Source organism: Xiphophorus hellerii, chromosome 12 (genome assembly GCF_003331165.1).
Source record: "Xiphophorus hellerii strain 12219 chromosome 12, Xiphophorus_hellerii-4.1, whole genome shotgun sequence".
In the NCBI taxonomy this organism is placed as follows: Eukaryota; Metazoa; Chordata; class Actinopteri; order Cyprinodontiformes; family Poeciliidae; genus Xiphophorus; species Xiphophorus hellerii.
The window spans coordinates 6023487-6043971 of record NC_045683.1 but is presented as its reverse complement, the minus strand read 5'-3'; the positions used below and the strand labels follow the sequence as shown (position 1 = coordinate 6043971).

At 38.8% G+C, this 20485-nt stretch overlaps 1 protein-coding gene across 3 annotated transcripts in view; it reads left to right on the top strand.

Annotated features, from left to right (window-relative positions):
• The window catches only part of arl15a (ADP-ribosylation factor-like 15a), a 112036-nt gene that overhangs the window by 27651 nt on the left and 63900 nt on the right, over positions 1-20485 (top strand). For all 3 annotated transcript variants that reach the window (XM_032578232.1, XM_032578231.1, XM_032578233.1), the window contains exons 2-3: positions 12920-13064; positions 14265-14324. In XM_032578232.1, coding sequence (XP_032434123.1) covers positions 12920-13064; positions 14265-14324 — 205 coding nt within the window. The remainder of the gene's footprint in view (positions 1-12919; positions 13065-14264; positions 14325-20485) is intronic.

The following is a 20485-nucleotide window of genomic DNA, read 5'->3' as shown; positions in this document are numbered from 1 at the left end:
CTTTTTAACAGGAGCAACATTAAGCTTTTAGAGGAGCTCAGTCAGAGTCCCGACTAAAATCCGTCAGAGAATCTGAGGAGGTATCTAAATAATAGTGTGTTAGGAAGGAGGCCTTCCAACCTCAAAGACTTAGAGCTCATCACCAAAGATAAATTATCAAAATACCAGTGCAAACATGCACAAAGATTTTTCTGTAATACATAGGAAAAAGTATATATAGGCTTAGCAATGGCCCTTTTTCAAAATAAAAAGACATATAATTCATTAATGCAAATATTATAAACTTGTGCTCTTTTTTGTAGTGTTTTAATGTTTAAGAGAGACACCTCTCATTTACTTTCAAAAATAAACTTCTGTGAATGAAAATGATCTAAAATCTTACTTTGCCAGCGATATGAACAATTATGAGCTTAACTATAAATTGAGCCCTTAGTGTCCCTCTAATGTTCAAGCACCCTGCACGTCCAGGTGAGTTGTGTTAGAGGTTAAGTGATGTGGTTGGCGGGAAATTGCTGCAGTAAGGTAGCAATTCTGTAGCAGGTGCTAATATCTGTTGTACGTCATCTTAGAGCTCTCAAATGCTTAATGCTGCTGTTCTTATTTTCTGTCTGTAATAATTTTCCAGGAAATGTCAGAAAACACAATAGCTTCTAGTTGGGATACATGTACTGGTCAAGACAAAAAGGGTTGTTGTGGTTGCTTGTTTTGACAGGATCTGGCTTCTGAATTTGAGCGGAATGTAAGTGGATATGCTTCTTGTTTGATTGCTTTCTTTGACATGCACATTAAAACCTGCTTAATATTTAGCCTACTGTCCAGTGACCTCCATCTGTGTGACTTATTTTCATACATTGGCAAACAGCATTGCTTCTCTTTGGGTTTTTTTTTTTTTTTTTTTGGACAATTAACATTTCAGTCTCAATAGTGTGGAAGATAGAAGGTTATGAACTTTGTTGATGAGGGTACACTTGAGCAATTCTGTAAAAAAAAAAAAAAAAAAGGGAAAGTAATAAACCATCATGAAAGCCCCCAGGCTTTGCTTTGACCCCCTCATGGCCTCACTGAAGGGGAGTCGATGTAGAACCCACACAGTTCTGGTTGAAATCTTGGATCAGACCCAGTTTCTCTTCAGGTGAACTCATATGGCTTTGTTGCAAGAAAAAGTTATTTTGTTATGCAAACCCTGTTGTGTAAGAAGAACACATTTAAGCTTGTGACAGCAGTTTTGAATCTGAATAAACTTCAAAGTGAGATACTTTAAAAAACATCTGACACTGCAAAGTTTTGTACATTTCTTTGATCCATATCATTTATTCTCTTTTTGGATGCCAAATTGGCCTCTGTAGCATTATCCTGTTTCTCATATCATGTCATGATCAGTTCATATCCTTGTAGACATGCAGAATTTGGAGACCTTATGTGGCTCATGGCTGCTTAAGTTATGGTTAATAGATTACAGAAGACAACATGCCATTCTGCTATTGCATGTCATCTCACTTTGCAGTTTTAAAACTGTTTTTGTATTTAGTACTGTCTTTGTGTATGGTTAGTTTATTTGCCATAATCTTGACCAAATTTTAGGAGTGCATCAAGATTTTGTGGTCTTATTATATTAAATTGCTGTAATATTTTAGTGAAATTGTGTTTAGAAAGAACAGTTAGGATTATAATCCACTGTCTGTCATACATTCTCTGGTGAAATAAATGTAAGCTAATTATACAAACACTGACAAGACTATCTGCTATTTAACTGTTACATCCAACTCATGGGACAAGATGATGCATGAAATGTATGAGAACAAGACTAGATTTCACAGCAGTATGTGTGGGAAAACGTACGATTTTTCTAGCAAATGGAGTAAAGATTTCACAAATTCTGAACTGTTTTAAATAATCTCTAATCAGAGTAGTATATTTACATCCAAATTTTATTTTACATATGTTGTTTGTGATATTTGTATTGATACATTGTGGTCCTCCAGAAAGCACTGCAAAAAGCTCCCTTTTTTGTTTTCCGAAATTGAATATAAAGTTTCATAAATCTTACATTTGCATCACGAAGAGCCTGAACTAGTTTAAGTTTTATTTAAGTTGTGATTTTGAAGTAGAGATGATCATAGGCAGTGCAGACCCACAAAATGACTGTGAAATAGTTCTTTATAGGAAATGGAAAGTTTTGAATCACACACATCTCATCTGTCATGCAATCATTGTTTTTTTTTTAAATCAAGTATCCAAAATGTTGCCTGACAAATGATATAAAAGTAGTGTAGATGTCTTTATATGGATGTGTGTGTTACCTGCCAGTCTGACAAAAAGCCATTATTCAACAAATCTGTCAATATAACAAAGCCACACCTCTTTCTTACATTACAGAAATACTCTCAAACAGACTTCATTTTCAGGATTCATGCTTTATATGCTACACACCTTGCTTTGAACATCATTAAATGTAATTACTTGGTTTTCAGCCAAGTCTTTGCATCGTTCACCAGGGACAGCTGATGTTATCTGAGGATAAGTAGGGCGAGTCACATGACACAGGGAGCTCCAGCAGTCAATACAGTCTCTCATTCAATGAATGTCATTGTAAGGGATTCAAACCACATAGATTGTTGAGGGAAATCCCAGATTTGTTAGGTCTTCAAATATATTTGACAGCCTATTACTTGGTTTTGTTAGATGTGTACATGAAAATAGTCTACATGTGTTCAAAAAGTGATCAAACAAGACGAGGCATAGCCAGACAAATCACAGAAAGCAAATCTAAAAACGGATATCAGGAGATGAGTTTTGACAGAGACTGATGGTGATAATTTAAAAACACTATGATCGGGTCTGGGATTGTATAAGAAACCTAATTTATTTAGGAGATGATTTATTTGTAATATTATATTTAGATATCATTAGTTTACAGTGTTATATATTTCAATACCTGGTACTTAAGGACTGGAGTTGGAAACCCCCTGCTCAGATGCAGCTGTAGTAATGGCCAAATTACGTCCTCAGCAACAAACTCTGCAAGATCTCTGGTAATGAACCATCAATTAATCATTCATTTTTTTAAGGACATGGATTCTTGAAGACCGAAATTGGACACTCTTGTTCTATACATCTAGTTTTTCCACAGCTGTGTTGACCAAATTCCAAATGATTTACAGGAACTTGATTTTACTTAATAGCTTTTTGAAAATTCTTACATTGGACTATAAAAAGTCTGGGCAAAGACCCAGAAATACTACTATTGCTGTGGTATTGAGAAGGGTGTGTGAGTGTGTGTGAACTGTAGCAGCGGGCACTTACTGCCACATCCAGATGGTGCAGCAAACTAACAAGGCTACACTGCTGGACCCCTCAATAGGAGCGTCTAGACTGGTCCCTTACCAGACAGATACAGCCTCCCATCAACTTGGCGTTTGTCAGATTTATGGTAATGGTCCTGCAACAGTCTTCCTGTTATTGACGTCCAGATTTACAGCACTGACAGCCGCCCCCACCCCACTGCCATGCGCGCGCACACACACACACACACATGTACCGTCCTTGTCTCAAATACTCCCATTATCTTATAGACTTCAAAAAATGCACCATCCGCTGCTCCAGCGTCTTTATCTCTGCGTCCTTCTTTTCTTAGACACGGTATGCTACTGCCAGCATCTGTCCCTTGTCTGTGGAGCTGAAAGTTATAGAGGTGCTTGTGTTTAGGACTGTGCAGTTGGTAAGGAAGCTCAGGGTATGAAGTCCTCTAGGACCCTTTTCTGAAAACATCTCAAACCCTGTGGAAGAGAATAGATAAAGACCCTCTTGGGGTGGCAAAACCACCCAAGCCCCCTGTATCTCCTCCATAATAGGTTGTGTCAGGGTTTCCTGTTAATCCTCTGTGATGAAGCATGAGCGTTTTTCTTTTTCTGAGGGCCGGGGGGTGAAGGGTTTGGGAGCAGGGTGCAGAGAGGACTTGTGGACGAGCTACTTTGTTGTGGTTTGGCAGTGGCTCAAAAATGGGCAGCGTTGGAGGAGCATGAGGGGGAAGGAGGGGAATATATGATTGGTGGTGGAGTGCAAGTAGAGGACAGATATAGTCCGATGTATGTGGATTAGAGCGTAGCCCCACTTTCAAGTCGGCATTTTCGGGGTGGTAACCCGATCTCTGGGCTCTAGCACTTGTGAGCCCAGTGGGAAAGGCTTCCTGACAGATATCCCGTCCATTCTCAGCCCAAGTGTTTTTCCAAGGCTCCCTCTCTGCCTTTGATCTGGCCTCCTCATCAGCCACACAGGGTCACAAGCTACCATGTTGGCTGAGATAGGAGAGGGCTAACCCTGGGACCGCTTATAGAAACAGGAAGCTCCAGCCTGTTGGTCAAATTATCCACAATATAAACATGTCTTTTTTTTGACATTTAAAATGAGATGAAGATTTTAGATTGTCAGTGACAACAACTTTTTTTATCCATACTAATGTGGTGATGATATATTTATTTGATAGAAGTGGCAGTTGTCTTTTTTTTTTAGTTTTCTTGTCTAAAGTTGATTCCTGTTGTACTTTTCTTTTATTTTCTGGAAGACTTTGTATTCAGTGTATAAAGAAAGAAATAGTACAAAGAAAATGCAATAATATATGTTTTATTTTCTTTCACTTTTTATTAAGATAAAATATTGCTTCTGTTTCTTCAGCTTAGTTCATGCAGTGTGTTTCGTCAGAAAGCTGGGGGCGCTCTAACTTCACTTTAGGGCGGTGTGTGTGCGTGTGCTTGTGTGTGTTCAAGCTTGTCTCCTTGTCCAGACACCTTAGCGTCAGGGCAAAAGTGTTGGAGCTCTGAAATGAGGGCCAGACAGACAGAAGTGGGATGAATGAATTGGTTTGCAGGGGTTGATAGGGAAGGAGGGAGTGTGTGTGTGTGGGGGGGTGAGATGCATCTTGCTTTAGAATGAAAAGATGATGTGCCTGCAAAGCAGTTTTATAGCTGGGTTTTCCCTTTTCTGAACACAGACAAGCACACGTTATGGACCTTGGGTTAGATTCCTCCTGCTGCACCAGACGGGTGTTGGAGTTGCTGCAGACGGAGATATCACTACATTATAAAATTATGAATATAGCTGCTTTATGTATTTGTGCATTTGTGGAGGTGATCTATTTTTGATGTTCTGGGTAATGAATGCCACCTGTTTGGTGTCCCTAACGGGTTTTTTTTTTTTCATTTTGTTTAGTTTAGTTGAATCGAAGTAAATCTTAGATTTCATCACCTTCAGCTACAGTTAAAGGCACGTCGGAGTTTATCAATGCCAAATCCACTTTTTGTGTTATTTATTCTGCTGTCGGGATGTTAAGAAAACAGTCTGTCGTGCCTGCAGTAACAAGCACAATGCCCTCTGTGTAATTTTTTTTCTCCACCCTCAGGGAAATTCTCCTTTCAGGCGGGCAAGGATTGTAACAGTGGTTTATATAAAAAATGCATTGAGGATTTTAGAAACCAAACCTGCAGATCTGCTAATGACAATGAAATGTATGGCAGAGATCCAGTCTGGTTGAAAACATGGGAAGAGTCCAGAGTGTCTACCATACCTCTCTCACCCCTTAACGAGAATGGCATGCATAGTCTCCCCGACTCCCACCCCCTTCACTCACTGTAACCATACTGTGTCCCACCATTCACTCCCCCTACCTCGAACTGGCTTCAAAGCGGCAAATAACAACAACAACTGAAGGGGGTGGGAGGTTGTTGGGGGGTGACTGAGGATGAATGAATGTTGCCATCCATCCTCCCCCCTCTTTCCATCTTGCTCTCTCTCTACCTCTCCTGGCCCCCCCTCACCCCCTTCAACGTTTTCCTTCATCCCTGATAGCCTACTTTCCTGTATGTCCTCCTCTGCCGCACACCCGTGTTATGACTGTGGATGGTGTGTATTACACACATAGCTGTTAGCGCTGCTCCTCCGCTGGGAGGCCCATATAAAGGACTGTCATTTGCAAAGGTCAAGAGTGAGCCCTGCACGCAAGTGTTGTCCCGACACTTGGTCTGGAAAAATAAAAACGGCCTGCTCGCCCATCAGTGTCTTGTGTCCGTCTGGCCGTAGTGGCCATGTGTACTCGGGCCAGTGTCTTAGATGTCCTCTTTTTTTTTAATGTCTTCGTCTCTTCTTTCCTCTGTTGTCAGGAAGGCACGTCCAGCAAGGACGTTTGCTTTTTGTTGTGTTCTTAGGGATTGTCTTTGGTTCTTATGAAGTTGTTTGGATTCGTTAGCTTTGTTTCCACAATGAGAACTAAATGCAACCAATTTAAGCGCATCAACACGTGACATCTTCCTTGTATGTGGGAAAGAATTTCCTAAGAAAGATTCAACTTTTTATGGATTGATGCACATCATGTTTATTGGAAATTTTATCATCTTTATTCAGAAAACTCTTTATCTACGAATCTGTTATGTGTAAAGCTTTGTTTTTACGGTCTGACCTACTGATTTTATTTTTCTTTCTAACGTCTGTTGAAACTTATTTGTGTAAACTTTGTTTTATTTTAACATACTGTATGCAGCAAACACTGACAGAAAAAGTGTAATTTTTGGGAATAGGGTAGTAGTTTGCATTATAACAATTAATAAAGAGACATCAAAGTGTATTCATATAACTGACTGGTTAATTGGTTAACTATGTGGCTAACTCAACCAGCTTACCAAATTACCAACCAGTCAACTAGCTAATCAGTCATCCAACTAACTGACCAAGCATCACCCATCCAGACAAAAGGTCAGTTAAGGACCCAACCCAACCTGTGTGGTTGGGTTAAGTCTGCCATGCTGGTTATCATCTTGCCAACCATGTCAGCCAATCACCAAACCACATTTATGTAAGAGATCATGTAAGGAATAGCAGAAACACTTTGACGTACCTATAGCCACTCGGAGCCAATCAAGCAAACTTAGTGTTTGTTGCTTAAAACCATGCAATAACAAGTAAAATTGTTTGCCAAAATTTATGTTTCTCCTTCTCATAGTGCCTTATTATTGTTATTATTCATATTCAAAGGTAATTTGCAATCACAGATCTTCTGATGTGGATTTTTAGTTAAATGCCAACTCCCACAACTCAAGGTATAAAATCATACTCACCCAGAAAATATGGGTTGATATTTTGATTAGTTTGGATAAGGTTTGCCAAACATCTGAATAAACTTATTAGTGAATGATTCTAATTGTCTGAAGTGCTTTGTTTTTTTTTAATAGGAGGTTTCCTGTGGTTGCCAGCAGTATTAGTAGATGTCGCGCTTCAACAGAGGCAGGGAAAACACAGTCCACACAACCTGGGAGCTTGTTAGGAGTTCCTCAGTTTGGAACATGCTGTCATCATGCCTCTGCCTTTATTCCTGTCCTGTGGTGTCTCGATTCCAGCCACAGAATATGAGAGTGAAACATGAACTAGACTGCTGCTTTGGTGATTGTGGTTTCCCTCTAACCCACATTTATTACCTCTAAAAATACAGAGTGGTTTTCTCTAAAAGAGCCTGTCCAACTGCAGCCAATGAATTTTCACGATGATGGATGGCAATTAATTGACTTCATGTGAACCCTTTTTCTAAAGTTATTTACTTTGGAAATATTTGTGGAATAATGTACGTTAGCCACTTTTGTATTGACAGACTTGAGTTCACAGGACTCCACCATGATTGAAAGACAACAGTGGCAGTAGCCAAGAGACATGTAACAACAGTGCTCATGCCATCTGTGTCTTTCTTTTTTAGGTAGTAGGTTCTCCATTGTTGAAGCATTGCCATGTCTTAATAAAATCAACGTCCACTTGATCTCTGATTCATTGCCAGCAAGCTCAGTTATATCACCCATTAAATGTCTTGGAACCCAAGAGCTCATTTTTCATTTGTCAGCTATGCATCAATTTCATTCAGAATATAAAGGAGTAGAAAACACTTTGCTTTTGGCCTAAACAATATGATTCTCATTTTCATTAAGTCTAGCTAATAAGCTTCCACAACAGTGAGGTAATGTCTCAGCAGGTCTTTCAGGGAAGTACGGGTGAAACAAATCCACAAGAGGCAGCTAATCAATAATGTCTAGGGATGGCAGACTTTTTATATGTGGAGTTGTTTTAGCTGCATGGTTGCAGCTAAAACTCTATTGCACTCTCTTGCTTTTACAAGGGTTTGATAATAGCTTCAGTAAAGGCACTTGATTTTCAGCTAAATCATTTACTTTTGGCAATGCAAATTAATTTTTTTTCGATTTCACATAATAGACTAACAAAATGTTGCACACATTGTTAAATGAAAGAAAATTATATGTTTTTTGCCCACATTTAATGTATTTTAATAAAAATAAAACATTTATGAGAAGTGTGGCTTCCCCTTTTAATCAGCTTTGACTTTTGAAGCAAATTCAACTGCACATTTAGACACAGAAATGTTTTATTATTTGCCAAAAGCTTCATATTCAATTAGATTTGATTATGAACATGAAATTTTAAGTCTTTCATCAGAATCTCAATAGTGTTTAGGCTCATAAAAAAAACTAAAAAAACTCCAGTTTAAATGTTTCTATTTTAGCTCTGGCCATAACTTTTGGGTTATTCTGCAGAGATGTTAAACCTCTGTTTCAAGTGTTGTTCAGTCTCTAACATTTTCTTTTTAGCATTACCTTGTATTTAGCTCTATCTGTTTTCCCATCAACTCTGACCAACTTCTCTGGAACTGCTAAGAAAACCATCGCCACAGCAGGAGGCTTACACCACATTTAATGGTGGGGATTGTTTCTTCAGGCTTTACGAGTAGTGTAATATTTCCGTTCCACATAGTGTGTTTTCAGTGTAGGCTATTTTTGGTCCCATCTGAGAAGAGCACCTTCTTCCACCCATTTCGCCATTTCCCCTACATGGCTTGTTGGCAAACTGCATAGAGGACATTTTAGGACTTTGTCCCAAAATGGGAGGTATGAACTGGGGATCTCTGCACTTCCTCTATTGTTAAAATTGACCTCTTGGCTGCTTCTCTGATAAATCCTCTCCTTACCTAGCATATCATCTATGTCTCAGTAGTTTTGCAATAATGGTATTCTCTTTTAATTTTGATATAGATGATTTAAGAATATTCCACGAGATGTTCAAAGCTTCTGAAAGTTTTTTGACTGAATGAAATCCATTGGTGGTTGTGAAAAGACAAAAACATTTGAAAGCTTCAGGGGCTTGTGTACTTTTTCAAGGCAGTGTACACATTGCATATAATCTCAGCTGTTTGTCTGGATGACTTGGAGATTTATGGGGGTAGTTACGGGCCAGACTGATTTGAGCTCTCTGTCTCAGTGACACAGCACACTGCCTCTCAAATCATCAACTGTGGGGGTGACGGGGCAGGGGCAAGCCTTGAGGTAAGCAAAAGCCTTTCGACATATTTATTTTTCCCCTTTGAGGCTTTTGAGCAGCTCTCCTCGTCAATCTTGTGCTGTCAAAGAAGGCCAGAGGTGGGAGCTGCCATCTCTTTCTCTCACAGGGGCCACTGTGTTCATGAGGACCCCAGGGTCAGGCCCTGGAAGCTCCTTTAGTTACTGTTGTGAAATCCTCTCTGTTTCCTCCCACGCAGCCAGTAAGGCCGCAACCTTCTTTGTTGCCTTTGTTGTGATTTACACTCGAAGGAGGGTGGATAAATAAGTCATATAGCTTACTATAAACCTACCATCTTTTTCCACATTAACTTTTGGCTCACAGAATTGACAGCAGAGAAGTTGATTTAATCTTCCACGGAAGCCTGTAACATGTAGCTGCAAAGAAAGGGGGTGACACTAAGAGGTGAACAATGAACAGAGTAGAAGGACCTAATTAAACCAAGTTTGTACATGTGCTCGCCCATCTGACATGCGTGTGTTTCTGATCTTACCCGTTTTCTGGAACAGGAGAATGTTTCCTGTTTAAGCAGACGCATGGGTTCACGGAGGAGTCGGGGGGTCGGGTTCCTCCGCCGACGTCTGGTTCTGCTGAAGCAGATTCCCCACATCCCCATCAAACAGCAGCCCTGAAAACTGACCCTGGTGGGTGCTGATATTTTGGGGGGTATGATGGAGAACCGAGGGTTGGAACACGGTTGCTGTTGAACTGTTGCCGCCTTCTGCATACCACATTTATCTGAAATCGAGATTGTGCATTTTCCAAAATATCATACTGATCAAACAAAGTAAAGATGTGCATGCTAAGTTTTTTTCTATATTTGCCTAATTTATAGTGACTACTGGTCATAGACAAGAACCCCTATGTGGCCCTGGAGACAGATGGACAGTTATTAGCAAATTTATGGTAAAATTATCCTTAATAGTACTACACAAGTACCATCACATCAACTTTTACGTGCACAGAAGTTCATGTGCCCTTATTGGTTTTTCTTCTTGTTACAGTCTTTGGTAGAACAGGGTCATCTGCTGACATGAGCAGTAAAAAACCCGTGTTGATGTTCCACCTGAAATGTGATATACAAGATGGATGGGGTGCTGTGTGTGTGTGTGTCTGCTCTGCCTTGTCCAGACCGGTTCCTGTCTTGCTAATAAAAGAGATCTCTCTTTAGTTTTGGATACTGATCTCTTCACACACAAGTTTAAGGATCTCATTCACGGTTCTCAGTGCGTTTGCTCCCTAATGTCTCACAGCAGGGGACTCTGTCCCAGGCCGTGATTCATGGAGTGACAGGGTCTGCCCTCAGTGACCGTAATGGCCCAGTCAGACAGGGTGCAACATGCAGACGAAAACATGTTGGGTCACCACTTAGCTGCATCTGTCCTAATGGTTGGTTTTTTTCTTGTGTATATATCACCAGGTTATAATAATCTATACAAATTAAGTAAATATTTTTCCTTATGACTTTTTGGTATCATGTGAACATTTAATTTAACTGCCCTTGATAAAATTGTCAAGTTTATAACACATTTCAGCAACAAGGTAGTTCAAAGTGCTTTACACCATAGGAACATAATACATTAACCAATTATGAAACAAGCAATAAACAAACAGAAAATAAATGGAATTTTGTAAAATTCCATTATCTAGCAAATATACACTAAATATGTTGATTAATGTCCCAGTTATTATTAATCAAAACCAGGTGCGTTTTAAGATTTTATTTAAATGAACTCAGTGTTTTGGCTGTTTTTCAGTTTTCTGGAAGTATGGATCCAGATTTGAGGAGCATAACAACTAAAATCTGCTTTTCCATTTTTGGTTCTGACTCTGGGGAGGTAGAGTAGACTTGACCCAAAATATTTGAGTGGTCTTCAAGGTTGATGTAACGACAACAGCTCTATAATGTATTTTGGTGCTAATCCATTTGGTGATTTATGAAATAATAAAAATATTTTCTCACAAGTCTATTCTCTGAGCTACAGGGGGTTCAGAGTAGGACTTTATAATTGGGGTGATTTGCTATATTTTCCTAGTTTTATTGAAATTGTGGATCAGCTGCGGCTGTCTGATTCATTTTGGGGGGACAGTTTGTGAATAAACATATGGATGAGTTTATCTAGATCCTTCTGGGACATTAGTCCTCTAACCCTAGAAACGTTCTTCAGGTGATAGGACGACTTTGCAATTGTCTTTAAGGATCTCTGAAGATTCATGTCTGAGTTCATCATTGCACCCAGATTTTGGCCCTGATCAGTAGCTTCTAGTTATAATAACTGATGTTGTGCACTGACTCTTGATTGTTCCTCTTTAGACCCAAAGATAATAACTTCAGCTCTGCTTTTATACACCTGGAAAAGGTTATGGCACATCCATGGATTGATTTGTTCTTAGAATCTGTCAAGTGCTTGGATTGGCTCAGAGTCACCTGGTGATATCTGAACAACACATTACTAGTTTTATAAAAAAAATCTAATTTGTAATTTAGGTAGTTATATTATCTAAAGCTTAGTATTGTATATTGTATTATTATATTATGTATTGGTAGTTATTTCTTACATAAATAACCACATACAGCTTAAGCAAATACACATTTTTAGAAGTACCACACTAACAGATTTTAAAATGGTGGAGCTCTCAGACTTGAACTTTTTCTGTTTTTTGTTACCTCCACAAATGTTATCAAAAGTTGGAATTTCTATTTAGTTTCCTGTTGAGAATTTCAGAAGCACGGTGCTACAGCCTCCTTCAGTGAACACCCTGCTAAACAAAACATTGCTACCATCATGTATTGCTAATAACAGTAAGCCTCCTAGCTTAGCCATCATACTCTGAACACCACTGTCGGACCCAACAGCACTCTGAAGCCCCACACTTTGAAACCCTTTTTATTTGTGCAGTTGCTATATGCACAATTAAAAACCTGCCCAACTTCTTCTGCATTACAACTCATATTCTAAAATGATCTAAGATATGACAACTTATAAATCTAGTTTTTGATTGAGGTTAAATTAAAGGGGCCGGAGTTATGTGTCAGTCTTAGTTTTGTTGAGGGGAGGGATCTGGAGCGGAGGGGGCCTGAGATACCACAGTTGGCAACCAGAGAAACAAACATACCAGAACCTGTTCCTGATTCACTGTCAGCTGCTCCTCATTGTACTGGAGGTTCTTCAAACATCCTTCCTTTCATTTCTCTTTTGAAGAGTTTTCTGATTAAGCAAAAATCAGTGCTACTCATCTTTCCAGTCATTGATGCTCATTAGTTCTTCATTATAGTTAATTCTTTAATAACTTACAATTAACTGATGTCAGAATTGGTACTACTGGTAGATTATGAAACCTCCCAAAAGTGAGCTACGACTTGATAGCTGTTTTTCTGTAGCCAGAAAAGTATCACACAAATCATCCAATACCAAAAAGTACGAAATGGTAAAGAGGCGAGACTGACGATATTTATTCCTCTCAATAAGGCCAGCACCTCCCTATCCCCTCAGTGTGTACTGCCTGCTTCACATTCTTTGATTTCTGTACTTTATTTCAGTGTTTTCGGGCACTGTGCTGTAAAGGACCCCCACCACCTAGACCAGAATATGATGTGGTGTGCATCGGCCTGACAGGAGCTGGGAAGACCAGCCTGCTCTCACGGCTCTGCGGTGAGAGCACTGACAACATTGTTCCTACAACAGGTATGTGCTAAGTGCACATCACAGTGCACTGATGGAATATAAAGATTGTATTGTTTGGGTGGGGAGATGCTTGTAGGAAATGTATTTCCCTTTAACAGATGACAGAGCTTTCCACCAAGGGAAAGAACGTTCCCAGTGTTTGTTCCAGGAGTGTATGCCAGGATGTCACCAGCCCAAGCTTTGTTTCTTTCCTTCAGTCACCTTGGAGGCTGGTGTTGTTTGTCCATCTAGGACAGGAGGATCTTGTCTTAGTGCACATCATTTTCCTGGTAGTGAACGTCGCTTTCCTTATATGCAATGCAGTCCCTTAAGAACGACGATGTTCCCTCCCACCTCCCTGTGTCTTTGACAGCAGCCACGTTGAGCTGTTGCAGAAGTCCCATCTTAAATTTAGTCTGTCCCGTTGAAGTTAAACATAAAGCAGCTCCCAAATGTGCAGCTTATAACCATAAGTCTCTGCTTTTCTGGGGGTTTGAACCTTTGTGCCTCCTGCTTGGTACCCCGCACCAGATCAAGTATGGTAATTATCTACCTTAGCGAAGAGACATTTCAGTGAACGTTTATCAAAGAAGAGTTGGCTGTCATTGCCTCCTGCATCTGCCAACGTTTACGAAAGCAGAAACATGAAGATGGAAATCTCCTGTGGCTTTGCTCACTTTTCACTCAAATATTTCTCTCTGTTGTAATTTGCTCTGAAATGAAACTTGGCAAAAAATTTAGCTTTGTAGAAAATCATAGTCTTTGATTTCCCGGATCTCTGCCTCCATGTGTTTGAGTTGCTTTGAAAATAGTCAAGTTAAATCTATTTCTTGTCTAAGTTTCATCACTGGGCTCTTCTGTTTCCCATTCACACCCACAAAGAAGGACCACATAACTCAGAGAAATGCTTTATATATTAACTCTGTTCTCCAATAAACCCAACATAATGCTTTTCTGCTTAGCTTTTAATCTCTCTTTTCTTTCTGGACCACCAAAAATGGGGTTCTTGTTTATGACTCAGATATGTTTTTTCTTTTCTTTTCTTTTTTTTGTCTGTGAGAAAAAAAAAATTGAATTAGAAAAATCTACGCTCAGCCTTCTCAGCCAATTTGATTATATAGTGAGTTTCTATTGTTAGTATTTATTTTTAAATAATGTAGCAAAATTCTTTTGTAGGAAATTTTAAATGACCTTTTCTGTTTATATGTTTTCTGTTTCCAGGTTTCAGCATCAAGGCAGTGCCATTTCCAAATGCCATCTTAAATGTAAAAGAACTTGGAGGTAAGGAACACATTCTCCTTAAGTAACTTTAAAGTAAGGATGTACGATAATTATTGGGCCGATATCAAGAAATTTTGACATTATTCTTACCAATATCATAATGAATAGCACTGATAACATGTTCACTGGTGTTGGTGATTTTGTATTTTATTAATCAAGGGCTCCCACTCCTGTATGAAAGGAGCGTCAATATAATTGCAGAAAAAACATTTCTGACTGGAAATAAATCATTTCAAAATTCTCTCATGTCAGAAAACAACTTGGTCATAATTTTTTAAAAACATAATATAACAAGTACCCCGTGGTTTTACACATACAACAGAAATATAAACATTAAAGGTCAGAATGACTCCCAAACTGGGAACTCCCAGCACCATGTGAATGCAGTCCAGCTTGCCAGTAAACAGAAAACATAAAGGCTGTATAGTTTGGAACTTCTCTAAGGTTTTGGAGGAAGACAATATGCTGGCTTTGTGTATCAAATGCGGAAAGAAATTTCCGCATTTGATACACAAGTGAGGAGAAAAACAGCACAACACTTTACACGTCAAATTTCATCAGTCACTTTAAACACAACCATCGCTTTGACAAAGTATTGCAAGAATTCTCAAAGCTTTTGAGAAGGCTTGCAATGCTAAAGATGGTAGTATTAAGCCAGCCTTCTAGAATCCATCAGGACTCAAATCTATTGGCAAAAACTTTTGATGAAACAAGAAAATTTGCTCAGGAGGACACAAGCGATTGCAGATCTCATAATGCTTATCTAGGCTGTGATCAGGACGACAGCTTCTCTTGCTTTGTCAGGACTGCAGTCTGTCTGGCACGGTTATCCGTTCAACACCATATCTTCACCAATAGTCAGAGCAGAGGAGACCCATTCCATTCATTGTTCACATTGCAAATAAATTGCGCATTTTTAACTCGTAAGGAAAGCTATCGGTCAATGCTTGCCATTCACCGCGGCAGACCTTACTTCTCCAACTCAGGGGGGGCTGTGCTTTTATAGCCAAACTTCTGTGATGACGTTGTACTAAGCTATAATGTTCCAACCAATAGGAAAATTCAACTGCCTAAGCACTGTTGGATGGAAGGAGGCTAGTAGTGAGACGGTTTTAAGCAAAAATAATGCCAAACTAAAAGAATTGCATGAAAATGTCATAATTCAGATTTTCTTTTTCTAAAAAAGTAGAAACAAAAAAAGAAATGTCCCCAAAATAAACTGTGATCACAAATGCACATGCAAGCTTGTCTGTAGCTTTTGTAGAAATTGAAGACCCACATTCTGAACAGGCACGTGTGTACATGCATCCCACCTTGTTAGGGTTTTCTGAAGTGGTTGTACAATCTGCACGCTGTTATTCCTGGAAATGTACAGCATTCACAGAAACTGTTTAACAAGCGGAGATGCAGGTTCAAATACCCGACCAAAACAAATGCAGTTTTTCAAGGAAGCCTGAAGAGAGTTCGGTCCCTCTGAAAAGCACCAGAGCTGGAAGATAAATTAGATTAGTTAGTTTGGTTCAGAGTTTTAAAAAACAGTGTTGTTTTCACTGTATGACAGGTGCAGTGGATATTTATATAAGACTCAGCTTGAACTAGCCTCCTGAATAGAAAGGGTGAAACTCAGACTCGCATATACACAAAGAGACACTGCAGGGACCACCAACAAGGATGCTACCAAATTTGGACAGAGCACATTAGGCGGTTTTCAAAAGGAGTTTTACTGGATTGGGTTGAGCCTAGTCTGGTGGTGGTAACATTACTGTGGTTGGCAAAACACTCATTCCACGGATGACAGTTCTGATTTAGAGATGATGGTATGGGCTGCCACCACAGCAAAGAAAGATGAAATCGGTTCTCTTTTTCTGTTTGCCAGCCCCCTGCTGAATATCCATGGTTCTGCTCCTCCTCATGTAAATAACGCAGAGCACAAAAATTTCAGGGATTTATGTTGCTGTGTGTGCATTGGAGAGTAGAAGCAAGCACATGATGCACATGAGTATGACAGCTTTACCGGCTACTGTTTATTTGGAGCTGAATGCTGGGTTTAGTTTCAGTGTGAAGATAAATGTTGACATCTTTTGCACACACTTCTTTTTTCGTTTGTACGTGACGTAAATGTGAAGTGGAGAGTGTTGGCGCTGTTGCATAACGTTCAAAAAGTTTTCACAATGAGCTCCTCAGACTGTTTCTGATTAAACGGACATGTTTTTGTACATTTTGATGCTCAACTCTCGGTGTACTACAATAATCTTGTAAAGCAAGCGAGCTGGCAGGTTGTTTTGCATTTCAGTGAGTATAGGAACAAGAAGTTCATACTAAAGTATTCCTCAATGCATTTTTTTTTCCTGACCCACTTTGAGGAAAGAAGGGTTTCTGAGGTACGGAAAAGCAGAGTTTTAAAAGCAGAGTGCTTTTTTTTAAAAACTTTTGTCACACACATGCTATATACAGTATATTTTTTATTTTAGAAAGAATAAAATAGTGGACACAATCCAAAAGCGTGACATAGATTGAACTTGCATTTTGCTACAATATTTTTTCTAATTCCTTTTCAAAACTATGCTAATATACAGCATACAAAGTAAAAACGTAAATATCATTTTTTGATATTTTCAAAAAAAAACTTCAAAGCAGTTGGTTTTCTGATTTTTTTAAAATTTCCAATATTGACTTCTTTGCTACAGATCTTCTGCTTTTCTTTCTAACCCTTTCTTCCAACACTACAAATTAATGGCTGGCATTGCAACCTTGGATCTGTGGCATAAAGACTCTAACCGGGCTCTACAGTACATCTGTTTTGATTTGTCTTGGAATTTTTAGACTCTTCATAGCTTCTATGTTGGAAAATCCAATATAAGCTATTAAAACACTCTGTTTAAGAGTTTAGCTCTGCAAAGAACCATTTGTTTACATGTATGTGGGAACCCAGATACTACGGTGTACCAGCATGCATGTTTTAAAGTGAGAACGTATTGGAAGCATCATAACAGAAGTGTATATTTTGCTCTAATATAGTTCTTCATTTATACCCGTAGGTGACGATCCAACAATAAGAAACGTATATAAATTGCTTACTAAATCAAAATGAATTTATTATACCGTAAAAATTTCACAATGTGAATATTTTACATAACTTCAAAATAATAGCTTAACATTCTTTATTCACATCTTCACTTAAGCTGGATTGAAAATATATTTGTCATAAGAATCAGACAATATTTTGAGAAATCAATCTGCAGACAATATATTTTCTTTGCAATTAAGAGTTTGTGGGTCAAATATAAACATATACAGTATGTCGCAGAAGAAGAACAGCTAGGGAGGCAAGGACATATTAACATTTCAGGATTGTTGACTCTCCTGAACCAAACGGGTTCAAAAGGAATGGCAGCCATGGAGGTCACATTTCTTTGATCAGAGCCGCTATACTCCTTATTAACTGCTCTAACTGGAGACAAGTACAAGTACTGATGAATAACTGTCTTCTTGCCACCATTTTTTAACTTTACACTGTCAACTCAACTGTCTTACTTGAATAGAATGTTAAATCCTATGAAGAGTGGCTAAGACAACTTCATAGAAGAAGAAAGTAATGCATTGCAAATTAGAAGTTCATAGATACTGGCCTGACAAAGTAAAATATTAAGCAAAAATTGTATGGTTACTTTTTTATTATTATATTTTACACAGATTATAATTGCAGTGCTGGTGATTTTAAAATACCAGGGCTAAATAAATGTACATAATTGAAAGGTGGAGGTCTTTATTTTTCTCAGTGTAAGGTTGTGTGCTTATGTATTTTAACACTATATTCATTCTATGAACATTTGTATTCATAGAAGACATTTGGATTTTTCAAAAATGATAATTAAAATGTAAGAAAAAAACTTAGCTTTCTCATTTTTAAACAATGTGCATCTGGCATGCATCTTTCATTGTGTTTATTTCATGAAAGTTTAATGTGATTGTTTCATTAGCTTCACACTGAGAATTTGAATCTGCTGATCTTTTGTCCCACAAGCATTTGTTACTCGGCTGGTGTCAGGTATAAGGATTAGGTGGGAAGGGCACCTCTGGTGTGAGTGTGTGTGTGTGTGTGGGGATAGTGATATGACGTCAAGTCTAGACGGGCAATTTCACAGTGTGCATTCATGTCACGCAGTGACAGCTGATAACGTGGTCCTAATAATCACAACTCACTGCTGTTGTTCTTTTGTGCTGTGGCTGTGGTTGGGAGTTGCGCTCTGGGATTTAAGGAGGACTGATTTGTTTAAATAAACCACACAATATTTGCACCTGGTTGTTTAAGAAAACATTTGTAGGTAGAACAAAATATCTTTGCCGTGTCATTTTAAGCCTGTTATTTGATTTTATTTTTGGATGAACACATGCATGTCTGATGTCAGTGAAGAATGCATTCAGGGCTGGTGAAGCATACAGAGTGGGAATATGTTAAGACTTAACTTGCCACTGCAAATCTAACCACAAAGAACACAGGAAGAGATGAGGAGGATGCAGTGAGATGACAGACGATCCATCAGCTCCCTGTAACTAACAGCAGGCGATGAAAGTATGCAACTCCGTCTTTAAACAAAACCAGTGCAAGGTAGTCATCACAGATCAAATGTGACTCTTTAACACTATCATGTATCCTGACAGTGTGGGTTCGTATGCCTAGCAGGGAATCTTTTCCAACTCTAAAGTAATTTGTAAATTGCCACACTGGTTTAAAGCCAATGACTAAAGTTGCTGTTCTGAATTTCACAGTTCTGAGGATTTGAACGAAACTGATCTCAGTTTCGGGGCCTCTTTCAAGGATATCGTCATCTTTGATGTAGTTCACCCTGTTGATGCTGACCAAATGATGCGAGACAGATACTACCATTATTACTATTAGTATCTTGGGAGGGATTTGTCAAACTGGCTCTCGGTGGTCAGATTTCTGAGACATCCGGAAACGGTGAACATTCAGTTTTGATGTTGCGTCTGCAAGGTTTAAAGTTTAAATCACGGGAAACGTGTAAACGTGCTTTTAATTTTCTGTTCATACTGGCTTAACAGGAAAAGTGTTAAATGGAGCTGGGTAACATGTTTTATAAATATCAATAATGTGGTGAAGTATCATTACGCTTCCAGCCGGTCACATTACCTAACTATGAACAGCTGTAGCAGTCATGGTTACACGTGATAAAAATGGCTCAACTTTGCAGAGTTGGGGTTTGAATGACAAGCAGCGAATAAACAGCCAAATTGTTTGCATAAACAGTTGTTGGCAGTTATGTGCATGGTTGAGAAGGACTGAGGTATGATCTGAGCTAAGCTCTGCTCAGGAAACGTTTACTCTAAATCAACTTGACATCTGAATCTACAGCTGAGGTGGTTTCGCTTCACTTTACAAGCAAACTTTGTTTTATTCCAAATTCTCACTAAAAATTACCAGCTTTTCATCCATTTTTCTTGCTCTGTGGGAAGAATATCTGTTTTTCATTAAAGTGCCTGCAGTGTATTTTTTTTATTTCTTAGCATTTAGCTTTTGATGTTATAAACAAAAAGGTATTTGCAGCATACTTATTGAAGTAAAAACTGCCAAAGACTAGCACTTGGAGGCAGAGTATTGACTTAGTGAATCTAATTATGAATCTAAAAAACAGCTGCCAGCATTCCAGCTTGATATGACTTTCAGAGTTCAGCAAAGTTTTAAAAAGTTATGTTTTCAGAATCTTCAAAATGGTTCCCAACTGCTCAAAGTCCTTTTTTCATTATATTCTAGAAAAGGTTTAAGATTAACCAGCACTCAGCCCTACCCCTCACCAACATGTTGCTGCACACCACTGGTCAGCTGACTGAAAAATATGACAACTGTATTTTTTTCCCTCCCTTACAAACAGACTCAGTAGCGCTCTTTGGTTTATTCTGTGCTGTGAGATCTTCTCAGGTGTGAAAAACTGGGGAAGGGCAGAGGTGTTGCTTGACCCTAAATACAGCAATTCTAAATTTGGCTCATTTGAGTGACATGTCAGTGAAAAAAAATCTTAAATTAAAAGGAACAATATAATGTAAAAAAGCTTGGTTTTTGAACCATTACTTTTTCCAACCTTGATACCACTAAGCAACCCATGCTTGCTGGCAACAAATGTTTCAATCACAGGAGTGACAGC